The 22,395-nt window shown below is 47.9% G+C and overlaps 1 protein-coding gene across 7 annotated transcripts in view; it reads right to left on the minus strand.

The window, feature by feature from the left end:
- Positions 1-22,395, minus strand: part of TRIO (trio Rho guanine nucleotide exchange factor) — a 322,877-nt gene that overhangs the window by 74,152 nt on the left and 226,330 nt on the right. For all 7 annotated transcript variants that reach the window (XM_053657329.1, XM_053657327.1, XM_053657330.1 and 4 more), the window contains 6 exons: positions 20,984-21,095; positions 19,059-19,249; positions 16,965-17,066; positions 13,637-13,779; positions 12,951-13,050; positions 968-1,211 (listed from right to left, as the gene is read on the minus strand). In XM_053657329.1, the coding sequence (XP_053513304.1) occupies positions 968-1,211; positions 12,951-13,050; positions 13,637-13,779; positions 16,965-17,066; positions 19,059-19,249; positions 20,984-21,095 (892 nt within the window). The remainder of the gene's footprint in view (positions 1-967; positions 1,212-12,950; positions 13,051-13,636; positions 13,780-16,964; positions 17,067-19,058; positions 19,250-20,983; positions 21,096-22,395) is intronic.

Here is a 22,395-nt window from a genome sequence, read left to right on the forward strand (position 1 = left end):
GCCAGACCCCTGTATTATCAATTTAACATGTAATAGGTACAAAATAATTATGTGTTCTTTTTCCCAGCTAGGTTTTGAAATAGGTGTGCATTTCACGCCTGCAGGTCGTCTCCGTCCAGAACGTCTCCACGGCCGCCCCTGTCCAGGGGCTGCCCAGCGGGCCTTCGGGAGAAACGGACTCACGCACCCGCGGAAGCCCGTTCGGTCCGTCTAGACCCCCTGGAAAAGCAGGCCTAAAGGAGTCACCGCAGATACACCTGAGACTACCGCAACATAATACCAAAACTCCACAGTAACGGCAAAATAAAATACAAAAAATTAAGGAGGGGCTGAAGAATGGGAAACGCGGTTTTGTCCACATGCCGTCATTTCCGTTTTCCTGCCTGAGCCCGTCTCTCATTACGGCCGCAGCCGCAGGGCCGACACCAAGCCCTGCTGGACTCGGCAGCCTCTCCCGGGACCCAGCTTCGAACCCTGTTCGTGCAGGGAGCCAGGGGGACTGGGGATGTCCTCAGACACCGCACACTATAAAGACGGTGTGGTTACACTCCCAGGGCCCGCACACTTGACTTTCTGGGATTTCACACTAACAAAATAAAGAGCCTGCAGTGTGGAAACCTGATGAGGAGATGCTGCTTTTAACATCGCCTGGGCGAGAACACTGCCTTCTGTGTCCCCACTTGTAAGTGACACCGGCCCAAAAAGAAGGGGCCCTGCCCCTCCACTAAACGAGTATTTTGTTACAGCACTGTGGGAAATGAAGCAATCCTTCATCATTTCTGAGTCACAAGTGAAATCCTCATTTCTACTTCAGCTCCTGATGGATTAAAATGGCCCACAGACACAGCAATGCTTTGAAGCATGAGAGACAAAGAGTCATACCTATCACCAGGTCACAAAGAAGCGGGGACAGAAGCAACAGTGTCATTCCCACGTGCACCTGCCACCCAGGCCCGCGGATTCCTACCTTTATGGTTGAAGATGCCCTCCATTTCCATGCTGCTTCTCGAGTGGGCGATGCACAGGGAGCCGCAGGGAACCAGGCCTTCTGCCGCGGGCGACCGGTCGGTGGTGCGCACCAGACACCAGTCGGGCTTGTCGTGGGGCCGCTCCAACACCTCCACGGTCTGGCCGCGGCGGATGGTCAGCTCAGTGCTGTTGCAGGCAGTGAAGTCGTGGATCACCACTGTCAGCTCGCAGCCGCCGGAGAGCTGGGGAGGGAGGGGGGACACGTCAGTGGGCCCGGGACACTGGACTTCTGTGGCGAGGCTGTGAACTGGGCCAGGAACTCCGCTTTCTGTCCTGCAGCTGGGTCAGCCACCGTGAGAACCACCTGAGAGACAGCTCTCCACTCTCACTGTCCCTTAATTCTTTCTCCCTTGGAGTCACATACTTATGTATGATTGTGCTTTTCTGAGTGTTTCACTATAAGAATCTGATACAATTTTTCACACGAGCATCCAAATCTCTTGTACCCGAGACATTATTCTCTATAAGTGCTATCTGCTCATTTTTAAACTTAGGGCAAACTAATGAAAATTTGGTTTGAAGGCCCCTGGGTGATCACTGTGAAACGTGTTGAAAAAATGGGACAGAGTTTTGTTCCCAGTTCAGAATCTGAATGCTCCAAGCTCTGTCAGCCTGAGGGCTCTCACACACGCCGCGGGGAGACCGAAAAGGGAGTGGGGCTCAAGATCCCGACACAGGGCGGAGCAACACCTTTCTCTCTTTAAAACCCTTCAGGGTACTCATCAGAGCACATTCCTGACCCTCTGCCGTCTGTCCCGCACCCTTTCCGGGCTCTCTTCCCACTCCGTGCCTCGAGCGTTCTGTGGGCACTGGCTCATTTCCCACAGGCCACATCTTTTCTGGTCTGAAAGTCCTTTCCCTTCTGCCTTCCTCTCACTCAGCTCAGTCCTGTTTTCTGTCTATCAAAACCCCATTAACTCTCTGGCCCTCTGAAGCACATCCGCAAACTCCATACAGACACAACAGAGCTCTGGCTGGTCTGGGTCAGTGGGTTGAGTGCTGGCCCGTTAACCAGAAGGTTGCTGGTTTGATTCCCAGTCAGGGCTCATGCCTGGGAGGTGGGCCAGGTACCTGGGGAGGGGCACGTGAGAGATAACCACACACTGACGTTTCTCTCCCTCTCTTCCCCCTCGCTAAACATAAATAAATAAAATATTTTGAAGTTCTTAAAGGAAAAGAAGATACCCCTTGCGGAAGGCAGGTGCATGGACTTCCCACGACCATTCCCTCCCTCCGGCCTGTGGCCGTGTCTCCCCAGACTGGACGTTCCTGAGTGGCCTCCTTGCCACACTCCAGGCTCGCCTTCTAGGCCATGGCGGCACAGCTCCCGCTGTACAGTGGGACCTTCCCATGCAAGCATGCCATCCTCTTGTTCCAGAACCTCACACGTTCACGTTTCAACACCAGCTCCTTAGCACAGGATTCCAGGTTCCCGCACGGCCAGCAGCTTCTCCTACGTGTTTCCCAGCCCCACGACTGTGTCCTCCTGAGGTGGGTCCTGTGTGCTCCACGCTTTCTGCTTAGAGTTCCCCATCAACAGACATCACCCCTGTATCGACCGGCACTAACGTTTTGTAAATAAGCAAATTATGTCTCAATTCTGAAATGAGCTGTGTCCTGGGCATGACGCGCACGTGTGTGACTGCCCTCAGCACCAGAGAGCAGTCTGTGTCGCTCCTCTGTGAACTTCCCGGGCCCTGCCCGTGGGGGCAGAGAGCGTCCTGTCTCAGGAACCACCGCTGAGCCCCCGGTGCCAACAGTGCAGGCCCAGGGTGTGCGCTGGAGAGCGTCTCCAAAGGCCTGCCTCACACAGCACTGTGTAGTCAAAATCTGATGAAGTGAAAAAGGCAAAACTGACTTGCTCTTAAGAAAAAAAAAACAAACAGGCGGCGCTGCATTTGAAAAATCAAAATGAATCCTGGGTTTTCCCTGCACTTTCAGGAGCTAACTCTGCCTGTATCAAGCCTGAGATGTGCCCAGTCTTCCTGAGAGACGCCAGCACAGGGAAGATAAGGGACAGAAGAGCGGACGGCTGGGCCGCAGTGCGTGGGAGGAGGGAATGGGGGTGTCTCCTGTGGGGGACATCCCTGGTCCAGGGCGGCCGCCCAGCTCCAGTCCACGTGCAGAGGACTGGGGATTGAGCCCGCCGCTCAGGCGCACGGCCGGCAGTGTCCTCCGGCCGCCAGGCCCACCACAGACCCCGTCTGCCGGCCCCGTGTCCTGCCCTGTGCTGTTCATGACCCTCCTACTCTAACAGCCTGTCTTTCAACAGAAAGTTTAGATATTTGGAATAAGAAACACATGTCCACTGGACAACCACAGAAACCAAACCAAGACCAACTCTTCTGTAATAAAGCACAGACATGACAAAACGAATCGTCTTCGCTGGGCCACAAAGGGCGTTTTTCACAAATGTCTAATCCCTTTGTAAATTTTACAAATTGCTCTGTGGGAAATCCTTGCGAATCTCACACATTTCCCGGTGAACAACCAAGGAAGCTAATGTCACCAGGTGAAAGGTACAGGCCCGGCACGGAGAAGTGTTTTCCCAGAAAACCCCGTGTGCTGGAAGGGGCTCGTTCCTGCAACAAAAAGGAGGAATGTTTCCCGTTCCAGGGAAACCCTGAGCAGCGACACAGCCCCGACGCAGCGTCCAGCCCCCAGCACGACCTGCGCTTCCTACCGACCCGCCCGCCTGCCGGTGCCTGTGTGCGCCAGCCTGTCACCTCTGCCTTCAGCCCCGCAGCACAAACCCGTGACGCTGCCTTGACACTTCTCCACCCCCAGCCCTGGGAACAGGACTTCAAGACACACCGTCTAGTCACTAGCCCCTGGCCATTTTTCTTGAGTTTTATTAATTTTTCCGACTGCTCAAAGTCACATGGTGCTTTCTGCGGTGGGGGAAGGGTGGGAAGGGGGGCTGTCCAAGGGGAGTTAAGCTAGACCTTATTTCTGGCACTGGCTTTTTTAGCCCCTTACAGAGTAATAAAAACACTATTGGAAACATCTGTGTACTTGACAGAGCATGAGAAATAAAAGTCCAGCCTGTTCTGACAAAGAATTGCAGGCTGAGTTAAAAAATTCTTTTTCAGGGGCTTTAGAGAACTTAGTAACAGAATCTAGTACCAGGAGACTGTTTTCAAACAGCGCTAAAATTATCATTAAAAGAAAATATGTATCTTTTTGGCTTTATCCCTAAGAATCCACTGGTGTTTCCCATAAGAATCTCCTGCACGAATCTTTAAGGGGAGGATTAAATGGATGTTTTCTAGTCCAGAGAAGAGACATCTGTGGATTCCTGTCTCAACGTTCACATTTGAACATGTTAAACTTATTATAAAACTTCTCTTTAAAAGCAGGTTTGGAAATTTTAAAAAACTACATTTTTGCATAAAGGGCTTCAAATACCTATTTTGTGGAAGTGATGCAAGTCAGTGCTGAATTCCCACCTAAAAAAGCTCAGGCAATATGGTCACACAGGTAAGCACAGCCCAGGTCCTCCCTGCTTTCAATGACTCTTTGACCCTGAGGCCAAATTTCATTCCTATGTTGAGTTACCATTCCATGTACCTGGTTTAAAATTTACTTCTTTTTTTCCAGCGATGCCTTGTGCAAGTTTTCAAAGTATCTTCTTCACTTCTGTGCATGTCGTGAACTTCTACCACGGGCTCCCAAACACACTCACGTTTGGTTTAGGACCACAAGTTATGAAAGTGCCCATTTCTGTGACTCACATTAACACTCCTGTGAGACTCACACCACAAGACAGATTGAGAGAATCTCTGCTTTTCGCCTTTAAAAAATAAACATGGTAACTAAAAAGCATGATAGTAAAATGGCCTTACTCGGGGCATGGACCAGGGACACCACCCCTTGTGCCTTTTCAGGGGCTGCCAGGGGACGTCGGTGACCGAGATGCACAGACTATTTACCAAATCCAACCAGGGTCCCTCGCCTGAAACCCTGCCAGAATGACTGAAAGGGCACAAACTGCTGTGTTTCACCCGAAAGAATGAAACACTCATCTCTGGTCGCAGGCACGTGAACCTTCAACAGTGAGCACAAAAAAGAGTTTTTTACTTTATGTTTCTTGGGGATAACAAGTGATAGCACAGCTTTGCCTGAACTCAGTTAACAGCAGCGACCACAACAGACCCTCGGGTGGAATTCCTCACCCATCGGTTCTCCGAGCAGCCCCTCCCGGACACACCAGGACGGGGCGGCTTTCTGCCACCAGATGGACAGTTCTGAGACGAGGGCAAACACCTGGCCGGAATGGCCGGACTCCCAGAGGGGCTCTGGGGCGAGCTCTGCCCGGGGAAGAGCGGCTTGCTCTTTACAACCGGCCCGGTGGGTGACACGGCCTGCTCTGCAAGCGATTCTACTTCAAGCACCCAAGATCGCTTGCAGGTGGGTGTCTGGCCAATTTTCTGAGAGCAATTCAAAAGGAAAGGGGAATGGGTCTAATAAAAGCCGTCTTCCGCTAAAGAACAAAGTGCGTCAACTCTGGTGAACAGTCACATCCTACAGCCCGACACAGCTCAGCTATTCAGAAACCTCACAAAAGGGCCTGGTGGTTTCGTGGGGGTCTCACGCTGACTGGACCAAAGGCTGACTGATGGCTTGGTTAAGGGGATTAGGAAGCACAGCTCCACTCCTGGCAAGGGCAACCGGGAAAGGCAACCATCGGGAGCCAGAACTCCACTCCCAGGGCGTGAACCACACCCCTCGGCCTCACCCGCCCACGCTCTGAGGCTGGGGCTCAACAGCAGGCGCAGTCCTGGGGGCAGACACAGCAGGCCCCTGTGCTGGGCCCAGCGGAGACCAGGTTCACAGAAGTGTTCACCGAAACCTGCCGCCCAGTTTCAAAGAGGACCATTTCGATAATCTCCCATTTTGGAGGTACATAAATTTGTGAGAACTAAAAAACAGTTCAGGCAATAATTTTTTTTAACGCCAAATAATGAATCTGTGAGAAAGATGTTTTCAAAAGCAGTAACCCTATCCAACATTTTATCCAGAAAATGACTAGTGAGTACTCAGACATTATCCTCTACCCTTTACCAAGGCGACCACCCATTGGTTTCCAACACAAAGGCTTCCTCCGCTGTGATACACAGGAGGTGGAGTGGAAAATGAGATGTAAGGAAGTTACATTTAAAAGATATAACGAAAGGGGCAAACTTTAACATAAGAAGTTAAGTAAATCAGAGAAAGAGGACAGCCATTATGCAGCAGGCTTCGAGGGCTCAGGGAGCTGACATGACTGCACTTCCCCACACTCTGGACACACTCGAGTGAGAAAGGCCACTACAGGCTGACCGGCACTGCGGGCTCTCCGCAGGAAGCAGACTGAGGGCTGGGAAGACGGCCACCATTGAAAACCGCCTGCATCACTCTCTGTCACCGGGTCCTGGAAAACGAAAAGGTCCGCAGGACAGCCCAACCCAAAGGAATCCATTCACTGCATTTCCTGAGTGAGCATGACTGTCTTCTATCCAGAAAAGTTCATCTGAAATGTCTCCTTCTGTCTGTAACGAGGGGACACCCATAGGAAGAACGCAGACGTGAGCAGTTAACCAGCTGACGGCCCCTCCCAAGGAGGAAGCACAGCTGGAACAAACCGCTGCCTCAGTCTGCACGGGACCTGCATGGCTGCCTTCAATAGTGACTCTGATCTAACCCTGATCGGTAGTTTAAAATTTACACTAAAAAGCACTTTTCAGTGCGCCAGTACTCTTATAAATACTTCTGTTACATTTCTACCCAACCTTACGTAAAAAAAAAGTTTTGCAATTGAGGCATTCCACCTCAGCATGGGGGAACTTTGTTTTCCTGACTGAGTAACTACCATGATCAAAGACAACATTCATTTTGTGGTTTTATGAGAGCGCTCAAAAGCTGGTTAAAAGTTACAAAAAACCACAGTCACTTATCAAAATAAAAAACAAAGATTAGCAAACAGGGAAAACAGAGGCAGGTGCAGGAGGACGTGTCTCGCTCCTCCCGGCGCTCGCGCGCCTGTCCTGGGCTGGCAACACGGGGAGATGCACAGCGTTTAGGAAGGAAGGTAGAGCTTGTGAATAACATAGGGCCACTTTACATACATGTGGCCGCCATGCAGCTGATTGGGTAGGAGCAAAGATGAGTAGCTTGAAAAATGTTTTAACCAAACATCTGATTAAATGTTTAATCTCTTCCTCAGTAACTGCCCATTCAATATGTGGCCCGAATTTTGCTGTTGAGGCCACAAAATGAGTAGCTCCAGGTGCTAAGGCCGAGCAACTCATCCTTAGGACAGCTTCTAGCTCCTGACAAGCAGAGCCAGCCATCAAGAGTGCCCAAAGAAGAGGAAAGAGAGACTGGAGAGACAGTTATCTGCAACAGCTGGTACTAACATCGGCAACTCGAGAGTGAGGGAGGAGGAAGCCATTTTTAAAGTGAAGACAGAGCAACTGCTCATATATTCAGTACGCTCAGTACATGCTGGGCACCACACTAAACGCACTGCACATCTTTAATGCTCACAGCCCTATGCGGTAGCATTAGCCCCATTTATAGGTGAGGACACTGAGGCACAGAGAGGTGACTTGCCCAAGGCCACCGGTTGCTGACAGGCAGAGCCTGAGGTCTGCTGGTGAACGTCCATCTGCTATTTGATGTTAAATAGTAAATACTCTATGGAACCACAGTAAGTCGTCTCTCACTGAACTTGTCGATAGGTTCTATGACTTTAAGTGAACCAAGGTATAAGGATACCAATTTTACCACAGGCTAATTGTGACAAATAAGACTTAGGTTCCTACGACATTGTAACTAAATAGTGTTAACGGCAATCACGTTTCCAAGGACCTGCTTGCTTGTAGCCTGTCACACTCTGAGCAGAGAAGGCTAACAGACGTCTGGAGGGTTCTGTCTGAGGAGATTAAAACCATGTGCCACGCTGTAGAAAAGCTTCCGAATTCAATGACTCGATTTCATGCCAACATGGGGCAACCCTACGCAAGGTCCCGGGGGACCCGGAGAGCTCTGGCAAGGCGCCTCCTGTGAGCAAATGTGCCCTGTTGCTTCCGGCAGCTCTGGCCAGAGAGGGCTGAGCAAGGGACCTGGGCTCACCTCCACTGCTGCTCTGTGCCAGGTATTCAAGGGACAGAGGCTGAATGACAGAAGGCGGCATTCTCTAAGTAGGCTGAAGACAAGTCTCCTCTCTCAAAACCGTGCATTCAGCCATGTTTTAAAATGGATCAACATTAAATGCTTTATGTACTACCTCAACACTGCAATTTCCATAAATCCAACCTAGTTCCTATGGTTTAGAAGGTCACTGCACAGAAAAAGTTGACTTTTTAAACTGCGTGAAATCTCAGGTCACTAGCAAAGAGCTGTAGCTTTATTAAGAGTAACCAAAACCATTTACACTTTTAAATATGCGGATTCATATACTCATATTCAGCTCAAGAAGTTCATGCCGAGTATCCGTCCACTGAATTTCCCATTCCCTGAACATTAGAGCAGCGTTACCTCATTGCCTGAGAGCAGGCGATGTTTCTCATCCTGACCTCAAGATGCTCTGTTCCACAGTAGCCTATGCCTGATGCCATGTTTTCTATTTCCTCATAATATAAGTTTTTCTTAAAGGAAATACATCATGGACTAAATAAGGCACAGAAAGAAAAAAATTTAGAAATTCTTCTTTATTATACTGAAAAATATTCAGCTTCCTAGGCAGCTCTAGCGTGAAGTAATACCAAAGAGTAATTCGACCCACATTCCATCTCTGGCTTTAGTGCGCTAGGGCCAAGTGGCCCTGTGAGAGTCATTAGCTGCTGTCATTTCCTCGCCGCCCCAAAGGCTGGCTTAGCGCTCTCCTCCCCACCTCCGGGGACAACTCAGGGCAAATGAGATAAGGGTCTGGCAGGCACTTGATTTCTTTGGAATCCAAATGATACTCTCATAAGCTCAGTTTTATCAGCATAAGTGCTATGAATGTGGGCAAGAATCTGCTAACCTCACCTGTAGAGCAAAGAGATGGCATCTGCTACACCTGGTGTTTTCAGAGAAAGGGACGTGCTCGTGGGGCATGTGGTTTGTGTCTGTGAGCAGCCTCCTGAGCTCTTCTGACAGCGCGCCCTGGAAAGAGGGCGTCTCTGGGAGCCCCTCCTTAACAGACTCCTCCCAAAACCTTCTGCGCCTCATCTGAGAATTACCCAGCCCCGGGCAGATAACTTTTCCTTAAGAATGCTCCCAGAGGCTCAGTCAAAAACATCCCCCCACCCAGTTTCTGAAATGAAATCAAATTCCATGATAACAAGTAATTCATAACAGACATCATACATTAAGTCACAGGCAGAACATGGCTGAGTAACCTCCCTTGACAGATGGATCTCCCTGTGTCATCAGGGGCTGCAGAGACCTGAAAAATGTACGGTGGAAAGGACCTTGAGACATAAGAAAAGTTCCTGCCATCTGAGGAAGAGAAGGGGGTTTTCTGCTTTGGACTCCATTCAGAGAAACTGTGTTTTACAAACTGACTCAGGAAAGAATGCAGTTTCCTGGTTTTCAAAAGGCATTCTCCCGAACCATCTACCGAACCCGAAATGGTCTACCAGAGAAGTATAAAGAGGGAGATGGCCGCAGGAAACCTTCCCCGCAGAGAACTCGCAAATGCAGGCGTGGGAGGGAGCCGACACGCGCCTTCTCTTCAGAAGGCCTTGTGGGTGCATGTCCTCCCCAAACCCCAAACGCTCGCTTATCTTTACTAAGCCTCACATCCTGTTTGTTCTCATCCCCAAAGCAGACCCCAAGGGTGGAAGATGACCCACTGCAACTCTATGATCTGAGGAAGACACTTCATCCCTTTTTCATACTTTCAAGCCTATTAAGGACGGTGGTCTCAGTGAGGGGTATAAAGCAAATGCGCACCACACCCACTTAGAAAAACTGAGTTTGGGAGTGGCATCACTTCAAGATGGGTGAGCATCATGAATGTTGAGCTGAGTGATGCCGAGTGACAGAATATCGTCACAGCTTCACTCAGGAGCATCAGGAGACGCCTCCACCAAGCTCAGGTGGGGACAGTGGCTGCCTTCGCAGAAGTGGTCCTGAAGGGCTGACCTGGCTGCGGAAAAAAGCTTAGCGATAACGCATCAGATGAGATGAACAGAAATTAGTGAATTACTTCCACGGGTAAAATATCTGATAGGCAGTTCCTCAAAAACTCTAATATCCCAGTAAACTCCCAGGCAGAATGATCAATTTCTGCAAACCTACACTTTTCTCTTAGTGATTTATTCTTCCTCTTTCATCGGATACAAATAGAGTTTGCTGTTTTAATGGCAACAGCCCTTCAGATCACGCCTGATTTTACTGCAGGAGTAATGCAGGCTGGGATCCCGGTTCACATAAGCCTATCAAGCCAGAACAGATCTGAAGCAGAACTAGTTCTGCAGTTCCTAACGCCAGGAGAGAGCCTCATTTCTGTGGCAAACCTGCGGATTCTGGTCGGCCGTGCCCCGGGGGACCAGGGCTGCACTGGGGGCTAGCACCCAAATTCTCCACGTGTGAGGAGGCACCTCAGGAGCCCCTTACCTCATCCAGCGGGCATTTCTGGATTCCCATCACCACCCATTTATATATAAACTGCACAAAAAAACCAAGTCAGCATTTCTTCTTGGAACAACCTCCAGAAAAGTCTAACACACCTTCCAAAGGCAGAACTTTTTACATATATTCATCTCTTTGGCAATGTCAAATAAGCTTTAAAAAAATAAACTTTCAACTCATTTCTAGGTAAACCCAGACCAGATCCATGAGGACGTACCTGGGAAGAACGAATTTTGGGCCTGACGGGCCCACAGCTGCAGTGGTGAACCTCAGCCAGGGCAAGTCTGCAGAGGAGTCTGGAGAGCGCGGCCCCTCCCCTCGACCTGAGCTTCTATTACTTCCTATAACTATTAAGAATTCTTACTATAATTCTTATGTAAACTGTGTATTGAAATTACTCAATTGCCTCAATTACTATTTTTTAAAAGAAAATAATCAGAATTACTCTAATGAAATGTTTCCAAGTTCAAACTTTATTTTCTTAAGGCTGTGGGGTGGGGCCGTGGGAAGAGAAGCTATTAAGAACTAAAGGCAGGAACATGTAATTTATCTTATTCCTCACTATTACTACTGGCAAGAGATACGTGCTGAACACTAACACACTGAGCTCTGAACAGAATGAAATGAGACATTGTTTTTACTCTTCAGTGCTGATACTCAAAGCATTTGAAGTTCTAGGGCTTATTATTAAGTGAACTCAAAAGATGGAATAAGGAACAACTGATTATTCAAACTAGAAGGATTTTGAAAATAAAATCCCTGTAGAAAAGCAGTATCTTAAAACCTACTTCACTTGTGTCTTGGAAATTACATTACATACCACAAATTCTTCTGCAAACTTAGTGAGAAAAGTCTAAAGTCTAGGACTGTAAGAACTGCCATCTGAAACAGGCAACTGTCTTCTCTGCCATCAGTCATTCGCAACAACGGAGAAGTCAGGGCACTTCCTCCCTACGAATGAGCTTTGCAAAGGGCCCCGGCATCTCACGGCCAGGACGAGGGTCTTGCCCAGGAAAGCACAGCTCGCACGAGGCAGTGAGAAACCCAGGAATTCTGAACTGATGATGGTAAGTTAAATGAAAGCCCTATTTATCGTCAAGTACGTTTTCTTTTAAGTTGGTCTCTCATTCTAGAAAAAGAACAGAACAGGCGCTCCTGTCAGCCAAACAGAAGACTTGGTCGAGACGAATGCCCCGGCTTCTACGGAGCACATCTGTGCATCATGTAAGCCCAGGATTCCAGCTTCTCCCGTTAATTTACTTCGTAGGTTTTTTTTACTTTATCAAGGCAGAATCAGGGGATACTCCAGGCCAAGACTGTAGACCTTGATACAAATCAGTCAGCACTGGTGCAGGCCCAGCCCAGGGCACACTTCCTGTTTGTTGTGTTGGCCCAAAAGTCCACTATGTTTTTTCCCGTAAAATAAAAGACACGTTCTTCATTTTCACCAATAACTTTATTGATTTGAATATTTTGAGTATGTCGGCTATCTTCCCCTATTGGCTTCTAGTATAGGCCAGAATAGTATACCCCACAGCGAAGAGTAATTTGGCCAAAATGTCAGTAGTACCAAGAAACTTTACAAACCACTCTGACACATTCAGTCAGTCACAGCACCTTCTCCATACACTGCACAATTTTTTTTTGCATTTCAGTTGTTTTTACCTTTCTCAAAATAGTAAAGCATAATATGATGAAAAATGTGTATTTTCTTCCATCTTCAATATTATAATGGCTGCACAAAATGTCACCAATTTTGATGTTTTTTTAACCTCATGCTGATATGACAGCTGTCACAATATAATCTAACAAAATTATTTCAAATGATGCTAAAGACAATCAAGCACTCCTAGAGCCATTGTATGGAAAAAAACACAATGGACTTTTGGGCCCACACAACAGAAGGCTCCTGGGGGCCAAGGTGGAGCAGGCCAGTGCCCCTCCCTGCTTCATCGATCAAATGCCTCTGCTTTTACGTGCCAGAGCTCTGTGCAATACTATGTCAAAATAATAGGTTCTTCTCCTTAATATAAAATTAAAAGGCTTAAATGCATCGTCCAAGACACCCTGACAGAAAACCGGGTAACAGCACTGCGAAGGGCAAGTGATTTTCTGGAATCCTCAGGGTCAGCGTCTTCTAACCCTGACAGCCCCAAGACTTCACCCCTGCCCCTGAGTCCTGACCCCACTCTCAGCACATGGCAGCTGTCTGAGTCTGCTGATGACACCTGTCACTGACAGATAGAAAGAGGCTACTTCACATTAGGCCGCAGCAGAGCTGCATTCTCGCCCCCTGTGAAAGGCTGGGTGTGACTCACCTTATCACTGTCCAGTGTGTTCTGAGACGTCCGGGAGGCGATTGAAATTGTATCGGGCTGGCTGCTGCCATCACCTTGGCTGTCCAGGTCCTCTCCATCCCTGGAGACACAAGACACGCTTTGAATTTCTGACTCTGCTAGAGTCGTTTTTCAAGACTGGTGAAGATCATCCTTCAGTCATTGGAGGCAGAACAGATGTGTTTAAAGACATGCAGGTGAGTCTCTGTGACTGCTGCTACCCCACTGCACTCACCCAGGGCTGATCATGCTTTACTAACACAGGCTTTCTGCCAGGCCCTGGGTCAAGCATCTAACCTATCTCATTCCATTCGATTTACAGAATAAAACACAGTTGATGTGATTATTTCCAGTTTAGAAATGGGAAACAAAAATGGCCACTGTGACTCACCCAAGGCCATGTGCACGATTTACACACATGCCCGGGCTCACCCTGGGGTGGGCAAGGGAAGTGACCGGGGATTTGTACCTAGCCCTTCAGTTACTTTAACCTGCAGCAGGATCTTGCCTTGACAAAGCGATGTTGTTGCTAAGGATGTGACACATAAATGGTATTTTAAAAAATTCCTCAAAACGTGTGACAACTTCTGTAGAATATGGAGTTAACATCGCCTGGGTCCTTCCCCATTAAATACACAAACTTGCCGAAAGTTCCGCAGCACACTCACCTCCTGCCCTTCTGTCTTGTGGCCGGGGCTGTTTTGGGGATGTGAATGGGCTCCTTCAGGGCGCCTTTCAGGTGGATGGTCCGCTCCTGTATGACTTCCCGGATGTGCTTGATCCAGTCCTGCTTGTTTTCTATGCTGGAGGCCTTAACGAGGTGTGAGAATGCATCAGGACGCAGAAGGGACCCTTCCCGGATGCTGCACTAAGCACAGGCAGGTCTCCTGCGTTCCTGGGGCTTCCCTTTTAAAGAACACCTTCCCGGCAGAGAAGCAACCACATCCTACGTGTGATGTGCCACCAAGCCCATGACGCTTGTTTCGAGTATTTTTTCATCAAAACCATTTTTATTTTATAGCACTTATATTATCTCAGATCTCTGGATATTGCAATCATCAATCATTCCCTGGTCCCAAGAAATTTAAAGCAGCCCTGGGAAAATACGAAAACACAGCCACCCCAAACCGAAACTTCTCTACAGCTATTTAGGTCAAGAGTAGTGGTCAGTGGCTAGTGAAGTGTCAATGGAACTGCACTAATGCCCACAAGTCGTGTTGGCCTGTCCGCTGGACTCATTGAACAGCTGCAGTGGCCACATCACAGCACCTGCATCCTCTGCTCACCCCCACGAGCACCGTGTGGCATCAGGCCCCCCTGTGCTCGCGGGACTACGGTGTGGACACCAAGTCACAGTGCCCACAGGTGAAGGAGCTGGAGTTCCAAGAGTGCATGACAAAGCCTGCCCCTAAGCTCTGCATTAATGTGCCTCTGCTCATAAATTAGAATGAACCACTAGAGTAACCTACTGCCAATTCCACATGGATGGGCCTCGACTTTATTACAACTGTGGAGGAAGACTCTCTGAATGTGACACATAGTAGATACTCAATCAGCATCTGCTGAATGAACACACATGGCATCACTTTTCCCACATTTTTTTCCTTTCACTGTGCCTCAAAGGAGGTGGTTTGTTTTTCCTTTTTACATGTGCTGGGCCTTAGTAATAGTTTTTAATTTCCTTATGGAAAACACCAACCTCCTGTGATACAAACAGAATTCCCTGTAAATGATTAAAACAATCACCAGTGGGATTTGTAGATGAGATCACAGAAGGGAGGGGAACCCACCACTTTCTCATGGTGGGCCTTGTTTTGGAAATGAGAAAGCCGAAGCCCATGGTGGGACGGGAAATTAAAATTGAGAACTCTCTAAATAAAATGCTCTCCCTGGAGCACATGTCTGTAAAGTCACTGTGGGGCAGTGGTGGGGGAAGAAAGGGTAGGAGGAGCCTACTGCTTCCATCACAGACCCGCTCCGAGGAGAGCAGAGCAGTCAACCCGACTGCTTCGGGGAGGGAGGTAGGGTGGCTGGGGCACAGGGGCATGTGTCTGTGAAACAAGCATCTCAGGCCGGCACTTGGAACAGGCAGATCTCCTGGAATCTAAGAGGGGGATGCAAGTTCAGGAGAAGGAGCAAGAAGAAGTACCCGAGGAAGGACCTGCGGCCGTGCTGGGAGCCGGCGGAGAAAAACTGCCGCCACGGCTCAGCAGCACAGACAGTTCTTACGCCAGACAGCAAGGTCATCGCTACGTCCATGGAGGGCAGATCTCCTAGCAGTCTCAATCTGTTCAAGGGAGGATTTAGAAAGAAAATTCTCCCTTATGGACGATAACAATAAAAAGAAAAAAGAGGCCACAGTTTTGTGTTACAGTTCCTGGGCCATCGCCCTCAGGGCCGCCACCCCATGACCACCACCTCCTCTGGCACCACCACCACCTCGCTGCTGCCCCCACCGAAAGCTCCACCACCTTCTCAACCATCATGACCATCTCTACCCCCACCGATTCCGGAGCCGCCGTCACTGCCATCTGCACGGCCGCCACCTCCACCACGTCCCCACAGAGCAGTCTCTGAAGTGAACGTGGACACCATTCCCTTTAGTCTTTACTTGGAAGTCAGAAAAATATTACTCAAAATTCCCTAGAAAACCTTCATCTGGTAAAGCCCACAGGAAGTCTCATTCTTCAATTGCATCATGAGCATTTTATCATGTCCTAAGTGAAAGTAATCCATATCTGGCCACAACATCTGGCTCTATTTTTTAGACACACCCTTTGGCATTTGTTGCTACAACTAATCTGGAAAAACACTTAATTTAAGCTGGAACTTTTAGGTCTTCAGCATGGTTTAAAATTGCATGACTCAGAGAAGTTCGGTCATCTAATATTTAGTTAACGGTACAATTAATACTTGACAGGGCTTTGTGCCACTACTGACAGGATCACACTGGTCTGGTAATCACATACCCACTGCAAAAACAATTCATCCCTTCTGCGTGAACAAACACCTCAACGCGCAATGGCGTAACAGTCAGAGGTCATGAAAGTACAGGCTGCACAAGAGTGACGCGCTGCTGAACCACCAGGGGCACTGGAAACACCAGAGAGGTTAAAGGAACGCACAAGAAAAAATCGCTGACACCAAGTTCACACTCCAGAGTCCCATTGCGCTTTTGGCTCATCTCCCCAAATCCTACAAATCTCTGTCTACATCTTCCCCAGAACATCCTTCAGTTGACTATGGTCTTCCCAGACAGCTCAAAAAAAGACAGTCCCATCTGTATTTTCTCAAACACAAAGGGAGGGACGTTATTTAAGAAACTCCTAAGAGTCCTCTGCCATGCCTAGGAGACGCTAGGACGATCAAAACAGAGCTCAAATCAAATATTCCAAGGTATTTCCCTCCCCCAAAGACTAGGTACCTCAAAGCACCCTTAGTGTTTTTTCAACACTTTAAATCAAAGCATTATCAAAAACCCTATACCTGATAATTATGCCCTAACTTAACCCTGTGCCTCCAAACTGGGAAGTGAAAGAGCCTTAAGCTGCATGGTGACTCCTGGCATGTTCAACCTCGAAACTCTCAAAGGCCGTCACAACTCCATCGGGTGCCCGTTTTCTTCTGGAAACCAGAGGTCGAGTGTGCAGTGCCAGCTATGAGTCCATGTCTTTTTCCTCCTCTGTCTTAACTTCCTGCATCTCTTAGGAGGTGTACTAGTTCTTTTTAAGATTGGAAGTAGGGGAGAAGTTTGAGGACTTGCTCCATTCGATCTTCACTAGGCAAGCAAAAGTTTAGTTCATGTTATTTCAACCCTGGAATACCGAACTGAATGTGTCCTACCCTTCTTTCTGTGGTGCTCACTGATCCCAACAGAACATTAAAGAAAGACATAACACGGTATGAAAATCAGTGTGTTTCAGCCACAGGGGAAAAGCACAGGCTGCCGTGATAAACTTCTCCCACAGCACATCCCCGAGCTTCCAGTGAACTCACCTTAAGGACAATCTTATTGTCTGACGTTGGCGTCCTCCCCACCCACAGTGCAAATTTGCAAGGATCTCCTTCCACATGTTCTGTGACTCCCAACTCTGAGGTCTGGATAAAAAGACAAGTGTTGAGAGTACAATTCAAAGACCAAAACAAAAACAAAACCAAACAAACAAAAGACCCCCACAAAACGTTTTTGGTGTCTTGTGGTCATGCTAGGTTATAACAACATAGTTTGTTAACATGTTAATAGGAAATCTTTAGGCCCCGTTTTAGTTAAGATGAGGAAATTTTGTTCTTTGGCTAAAACTGTGGGTTTTATCTTTTTTATTTTCTCTGAGCACCTTTACTAAAGATTTTAATGCAAGTCAACAAGTAAATCCAGAGAAAGCAAAGCAAAATATCTGAAAACTCTATTACCTGGAAAATCAAGAGTGGACTAATTTCAACCTAATAAATAACAAAATGAGTTTGTTCTAGTTGTAAAAGCTGCCACCTTCCATTTTCAGCATCAATCGAGTAGCTTCACAGAGGGCAAATGATGTGCAGTTTGTTTATCGATAGCATTACCTTTTAGCATTTCACTCATAATTATAAGGACTAGAGACAAAACTGTTCTCTGTAATATATGCAGCTGTAAGATGCAGAGCATGGAAGAGTGTAGGTGAAGGCCAACATCTTCAGCCCCCACACCCCACCACAATCAAGTTCACCCCAAACGCATTCTTCTCTCTCCAGCAAAGGAAGTGATTCATAAGCTGTAGCTCCAGAGGTGGCCTCTGAGGGAACCCTAACTTTTAGAAGATAAATTAAGTGAAGATGTATCAGCTTCTAAAACAGACTAGCGTGGTCTCGAAGGATAGATTAAAGCCAGCTAGTGAAATTACTAGCCAGCAACGCTGCATTTTTCCTTTGCAGTTAGAACATGATCTAAAATGATGTCAGGTGGGCTGCGATCCAAAGGACAATCTCAAACCGGGTGTCGGCCAAAGAAAATGGTACGAAAACCATTAGCTTGAACTTGCAAAGCCCAGATTATTATTCAGATGATTTCTACACTTGGTAGTATTTTATTACTTTGGGAATTTGATGAACATATGGATATCATAAAAATGTATAATGTATAAAATATACCTTATCCAAATTCCAAACATCTACCAATATTTATAAGCAATCTGCCATACCTTGTATCAAGAAACCAAACTCTGCTGCATCTTCTATTCCTTCTCTGATGGTGACTTTTCCTTAGTTTCGCCCAAGCCACCCGCTGCCTGACACTGCCCAGCTATTTGTTTGGTGACAGTCCCCTGAGAGACTGCTCTCCAAGGGAGGAAGGAAAGACAGTGGGCCCAGGGGACACTGTGGGCCTGAGACTTCTCGGCGAGTCCACTGTGATTCTACAGAGACTGGTTGGGCGTGCTACTAATGAGAAAAAGGACCAGGTATGTTTCCCTTGCCAGGAAGTACGCTGACAAGTACGAATTCAAACGTCTCGCTGTACCTACCGAGCACCCAAGGGCAGCTGTCTCCGAGTGGGTGGGACTGCAGCTCTTTAAAACTGGTACTGCTTACATACACTTTCCTCCAATAATCATATTTTGCTATTGTTAACCCATATATTTATTCATTATACACGTATTTTTAGTGAAAAAAAATTCAAATCTCATCATTAAGATCCCATAGTGAGCCACCCGGTAAGGCTGCTTAAATATATTCCAGTGTTGGTAAAGGAAAACATAATAATATGAGAACTTACAGCCTGATATGATTATTTTATATGTTTATAAAGCTAGTAAAAGTACACAGGAGGTAAAGGATTTAAATTCACTTAGAAAGTGTCTTCTTATCCTGTCCTTAGATTTTTTGGAATTTGGAAAAGACAAGTATCCTAAGTCTAGGAGACCAAACTCATGAGCGCTCTCTAGTGGACCTAGGCCGTCAAAGAATTTCACTGAAGAAGATGAAAACAGGACAATTTCGGACTCTTCATATTTTAGGATGGTTGGGGAGGCTAAGTGACAAATAGTAATTTTCCCTTGTCTATAGAAAAGTTGCAATTATGTGACCTTTAAACTTAAAATTCTGCGTGTCTATACTTACAAACAATTTGCTTTTATAAAGGTACTTGCTTCTGCCACTGGAATCCTTCACTTCTTTACTAAACACCAAGGACATTTCAAAAAGGAAGAGGTGCCGCTCTCGACCCTTTCGAATTAAGGTTTTTGGGTCCCACACCTGGAAGGATTCCTGCAGGATGAGTTCTCCCTGAGACTCAATGTTTTCATCAAACCCTGCAACGTAAAAAGAGGAGACACAATCAATTTAAAACAAAAATGAAAAAGACAGCACTGGGACTACTTCGACATTTGGGAAACGTTTATCGATTAAATGTTCAAAGACCGTTTCCTATTAGGGCCCCTTCACTCCAGCCTCCCCGGCAGCGACCCACCCACACAGGGCAGCTCTTCCTGAAGCAAGTCTTTATATGTATTTTTCCGCTGTTCAAAAAAACCTGCAGGGTTCCTCTTGGTTTATTCTTCAAGTTCTATCTCCTTAGGGTTCTCACCACCTGGGACTGGCTTACCTCTCCACCCCTCGTTGCCCCTCCCCCACGAACTCCACCACACTGACCTCCCCCTCCACCCAGAGTGGGTCCCTGACTTCCCACGGGCCCTCACCTACTCCAGCCCATCTTGAACCTCGGCTCCCTCAGCCTAGAACACCCTCCCCACACACCCCACAGCAGTTCCAGGCACTCTTCAAGGCCTTGGCTAGCCTTCTTCCTGGGAAATGTCCCTGGCTACTCATCTTTGGGCGAGTTCTCCTTCCTCTGAATACAAAATTCTTCCTGGCCCTGGCCCCTGGCTGGCTCGCCCTAACATTCATCTCTTCATGGAAGTGACCCATTACATGGACTTGAACATGCCCGAGGCAAGCAGGAGCTGCTGGTTATCTCCCAGGTTCCACTCTCCCCCCTTCCCTAACAGCAGAAGCCCCCTTCACAGATGCTGAAAGAAGCACTGCATCTCCCCAGCTCCCTCTGCAGTTCGGGGTGGCCACACAGCAATGCTCAGGCCAGGAGGGGACAGTCACATGTACAGTGTGTAGTTTCTGCCCTTCTAGCTGTTCCCTGTCCTCCCTCCCCACCACTTCCTGCTAGACGGAAGGTAAATATGGTCTCCACGCATCCTGAACCGAGCCAGCCAGACAACATCCAAGGAGTGCAGAGAAACGAGTTGGAACAAAGCCCGAGCCCAGGACATCACGAAGGGCTGGCGCACCAGCTCAGGGTTTCACACCAGAGAAAGAGCCATGTCGCCTGGCCTCTGATTTGGGGGTCTCTGCAACAAAGAGCAAACCGCACCCCTGCCCTGACTAGTGTGCTATCAGGGCTAGAGTGATAACAACACTGGCCCCCACAGGCTTCTTATAAAGATATCTGTGTGACCTGATCATGAGAGCTATGCTCTGTAACACGGAACGAGCTTTCGTGAACACAGGCATTCACAGAAATTATAACTGTGACCCAAATTTTTACATGCATTTATCTGACTCTCTACTGTGTTAGACACCACATTGAATTGCACAGGCAGGTATATGGTACCTGCTACGTTCAAGTCTCCGGCAAGTGATGCGAGGAACACAGAGATGAGGAAGCAACAAGCTCTTTCAAGGATTTTATGGTCTTGGGGGACTGACCTACCTGCCTTCCAACCACCCACCTATCACAGAGACCAGGTAGGCGAAGGCAAGAGACCCAAAGTGCCCCTGCGCTCAGGGTATGGAGAAGGCCATTCTGCAGGAGTGAACAGGGACAAGCGTTTAGAGAGATGGAGGCGGTTCATGTGATTTTTATGGGAAGCAGTGAACCCAGTCCGTTAAAAAAGAAGACATTCAAATCTAGACTCTTAAATCTGAAGTGAACACAGAGGCACGAAGCCCGGATTTTCAGGGCACGGGAAATCCCTTTACAAACGTCAGCAGAAAGCAGGCCAATGCGCTCTGGGGGTGCGGGGGTCCGTTACCTTCCAGCATGCTGAGGTGCATGGCGTCGTTGGCCCGCTTGGGCACGCTGAGCATCACCTCCAGGCCGTCTTTAATCTCCCCCTTTCCTTCCTCACAGCACGTGAGCAGCTCCTGTGGAAAACCAAGCCCGTGAGCTGGCCCCAAACTGCGAAACTCTACCACCATGATCTTTGCGGAAATGAGAGTCCACAAAGATCCATGATTTTCAAGACAAAAAACAGACTGTGGTCTACTGGGCCTATATTCTCATAGAAAATGAATCACTGCCCATATATCACATCAGAGTATACCAGGGATAGTCAAAATTTAACAAAATTAGTGTGCATGTTAACTATCAAGCCTCAAAAAAGGTAAATAAAAAGATTAATTAGTAGAGCGGAGCACAGTCAGCGCCGGGTTGTATCTGAAGGTCACGCCAGAGTCCAGCCAGTGCAGCTGTGCTTCCTGCGGGCTCCCAGCAGGTTTTGAACCTCTGGTGCCATTCGCACAGGGCCACCGGACCTGAAACCGCCACACTGCACAGCAGGGACAGTAGCGCTGGGGGCACGTCCGCAGTGGAACGGCTTCCCCGTCGTGTGGGCGATGTTTGGAAAAACTCCAACGACGGCATCACACTCCCGGGTGCGAGTGCACCTCAGATCTCAGCGGAACAGCATCGGCGTGAAACGAACATGGCAGGACAACAAATCCGGATTCTTCTGCAGTCCAAGATATCGTACCAGTGTATTAATGACTATTGATAGGTCAGGGACAGTATCAGCAGCTTTTTGTGTCCCCGTGTTCAACGGAGGGATGTGAGGGTGCACTCAGCTTTGGTCTCACACTGGATGGCGTAGAGCAACCTGGCTACTGGACAAGCACCTTTACTCATGACCAAAGGATGCGTATCTACTGTTTTGAACAACGTGGCGAAAAAGTGCTTCAAAAACTCGCAGAGATTAACCGCACTGGTGGAAAGCGTGTCTGTTCTCCACGAGAACCGCTCAGCAGATCAGGGGAGGTTTATAAATTAAAGCCCCGGTCTAATCGTGAGTGGCTGGGTGTGAGGCCACACTAAGGGAGATCTTGAGTGGAACCACATGCTAGAAAGAAAATCCTTAGAGCCTGAGGACATCGAGAGGTAAATAGCTTTTGCGGAATTAGAAAGCAAAGGGCAAATATTAATATAAACAGCTTCGCCTCCTGGCTTCTATTTCACGGTCACAGCATCCCCATTTCCTGCACAGGCAGCCAGACCACCACTCAGTGAGGTTCTGATACCAAAGTGCAGGAAGTATATTCTGATAGAGAAGTTCCAGAATGGTATCACTTTCACAAAAGAATGTAGCTACTTCTTAACTGTTTCTAGATTTTTCTTACCAACAGAAAGAGTAAAGCGTTTTCGTAACTCCAGGTATGCATAGCTCCATCT

This window comes from Artibeus jamaicensis, unplaced genomic scaffold (assembly GCF_021234435.1).
Source record: "Artibeus jamaicensis isolate MK-2021 breed Jamaican fruit bat unplaced genomic scaffold, CSHL_Jam_final scaffold_369, whole genome shotgun sequence".
In the NCBI taxonomy this organism is placed as follows: domain Eukaryota; kingdom Metazoa; phylum Chordata; class Mammalia; order Chiroptera; family Phyllostomidae; genus Artibeus; species Artibeus jamaicensis.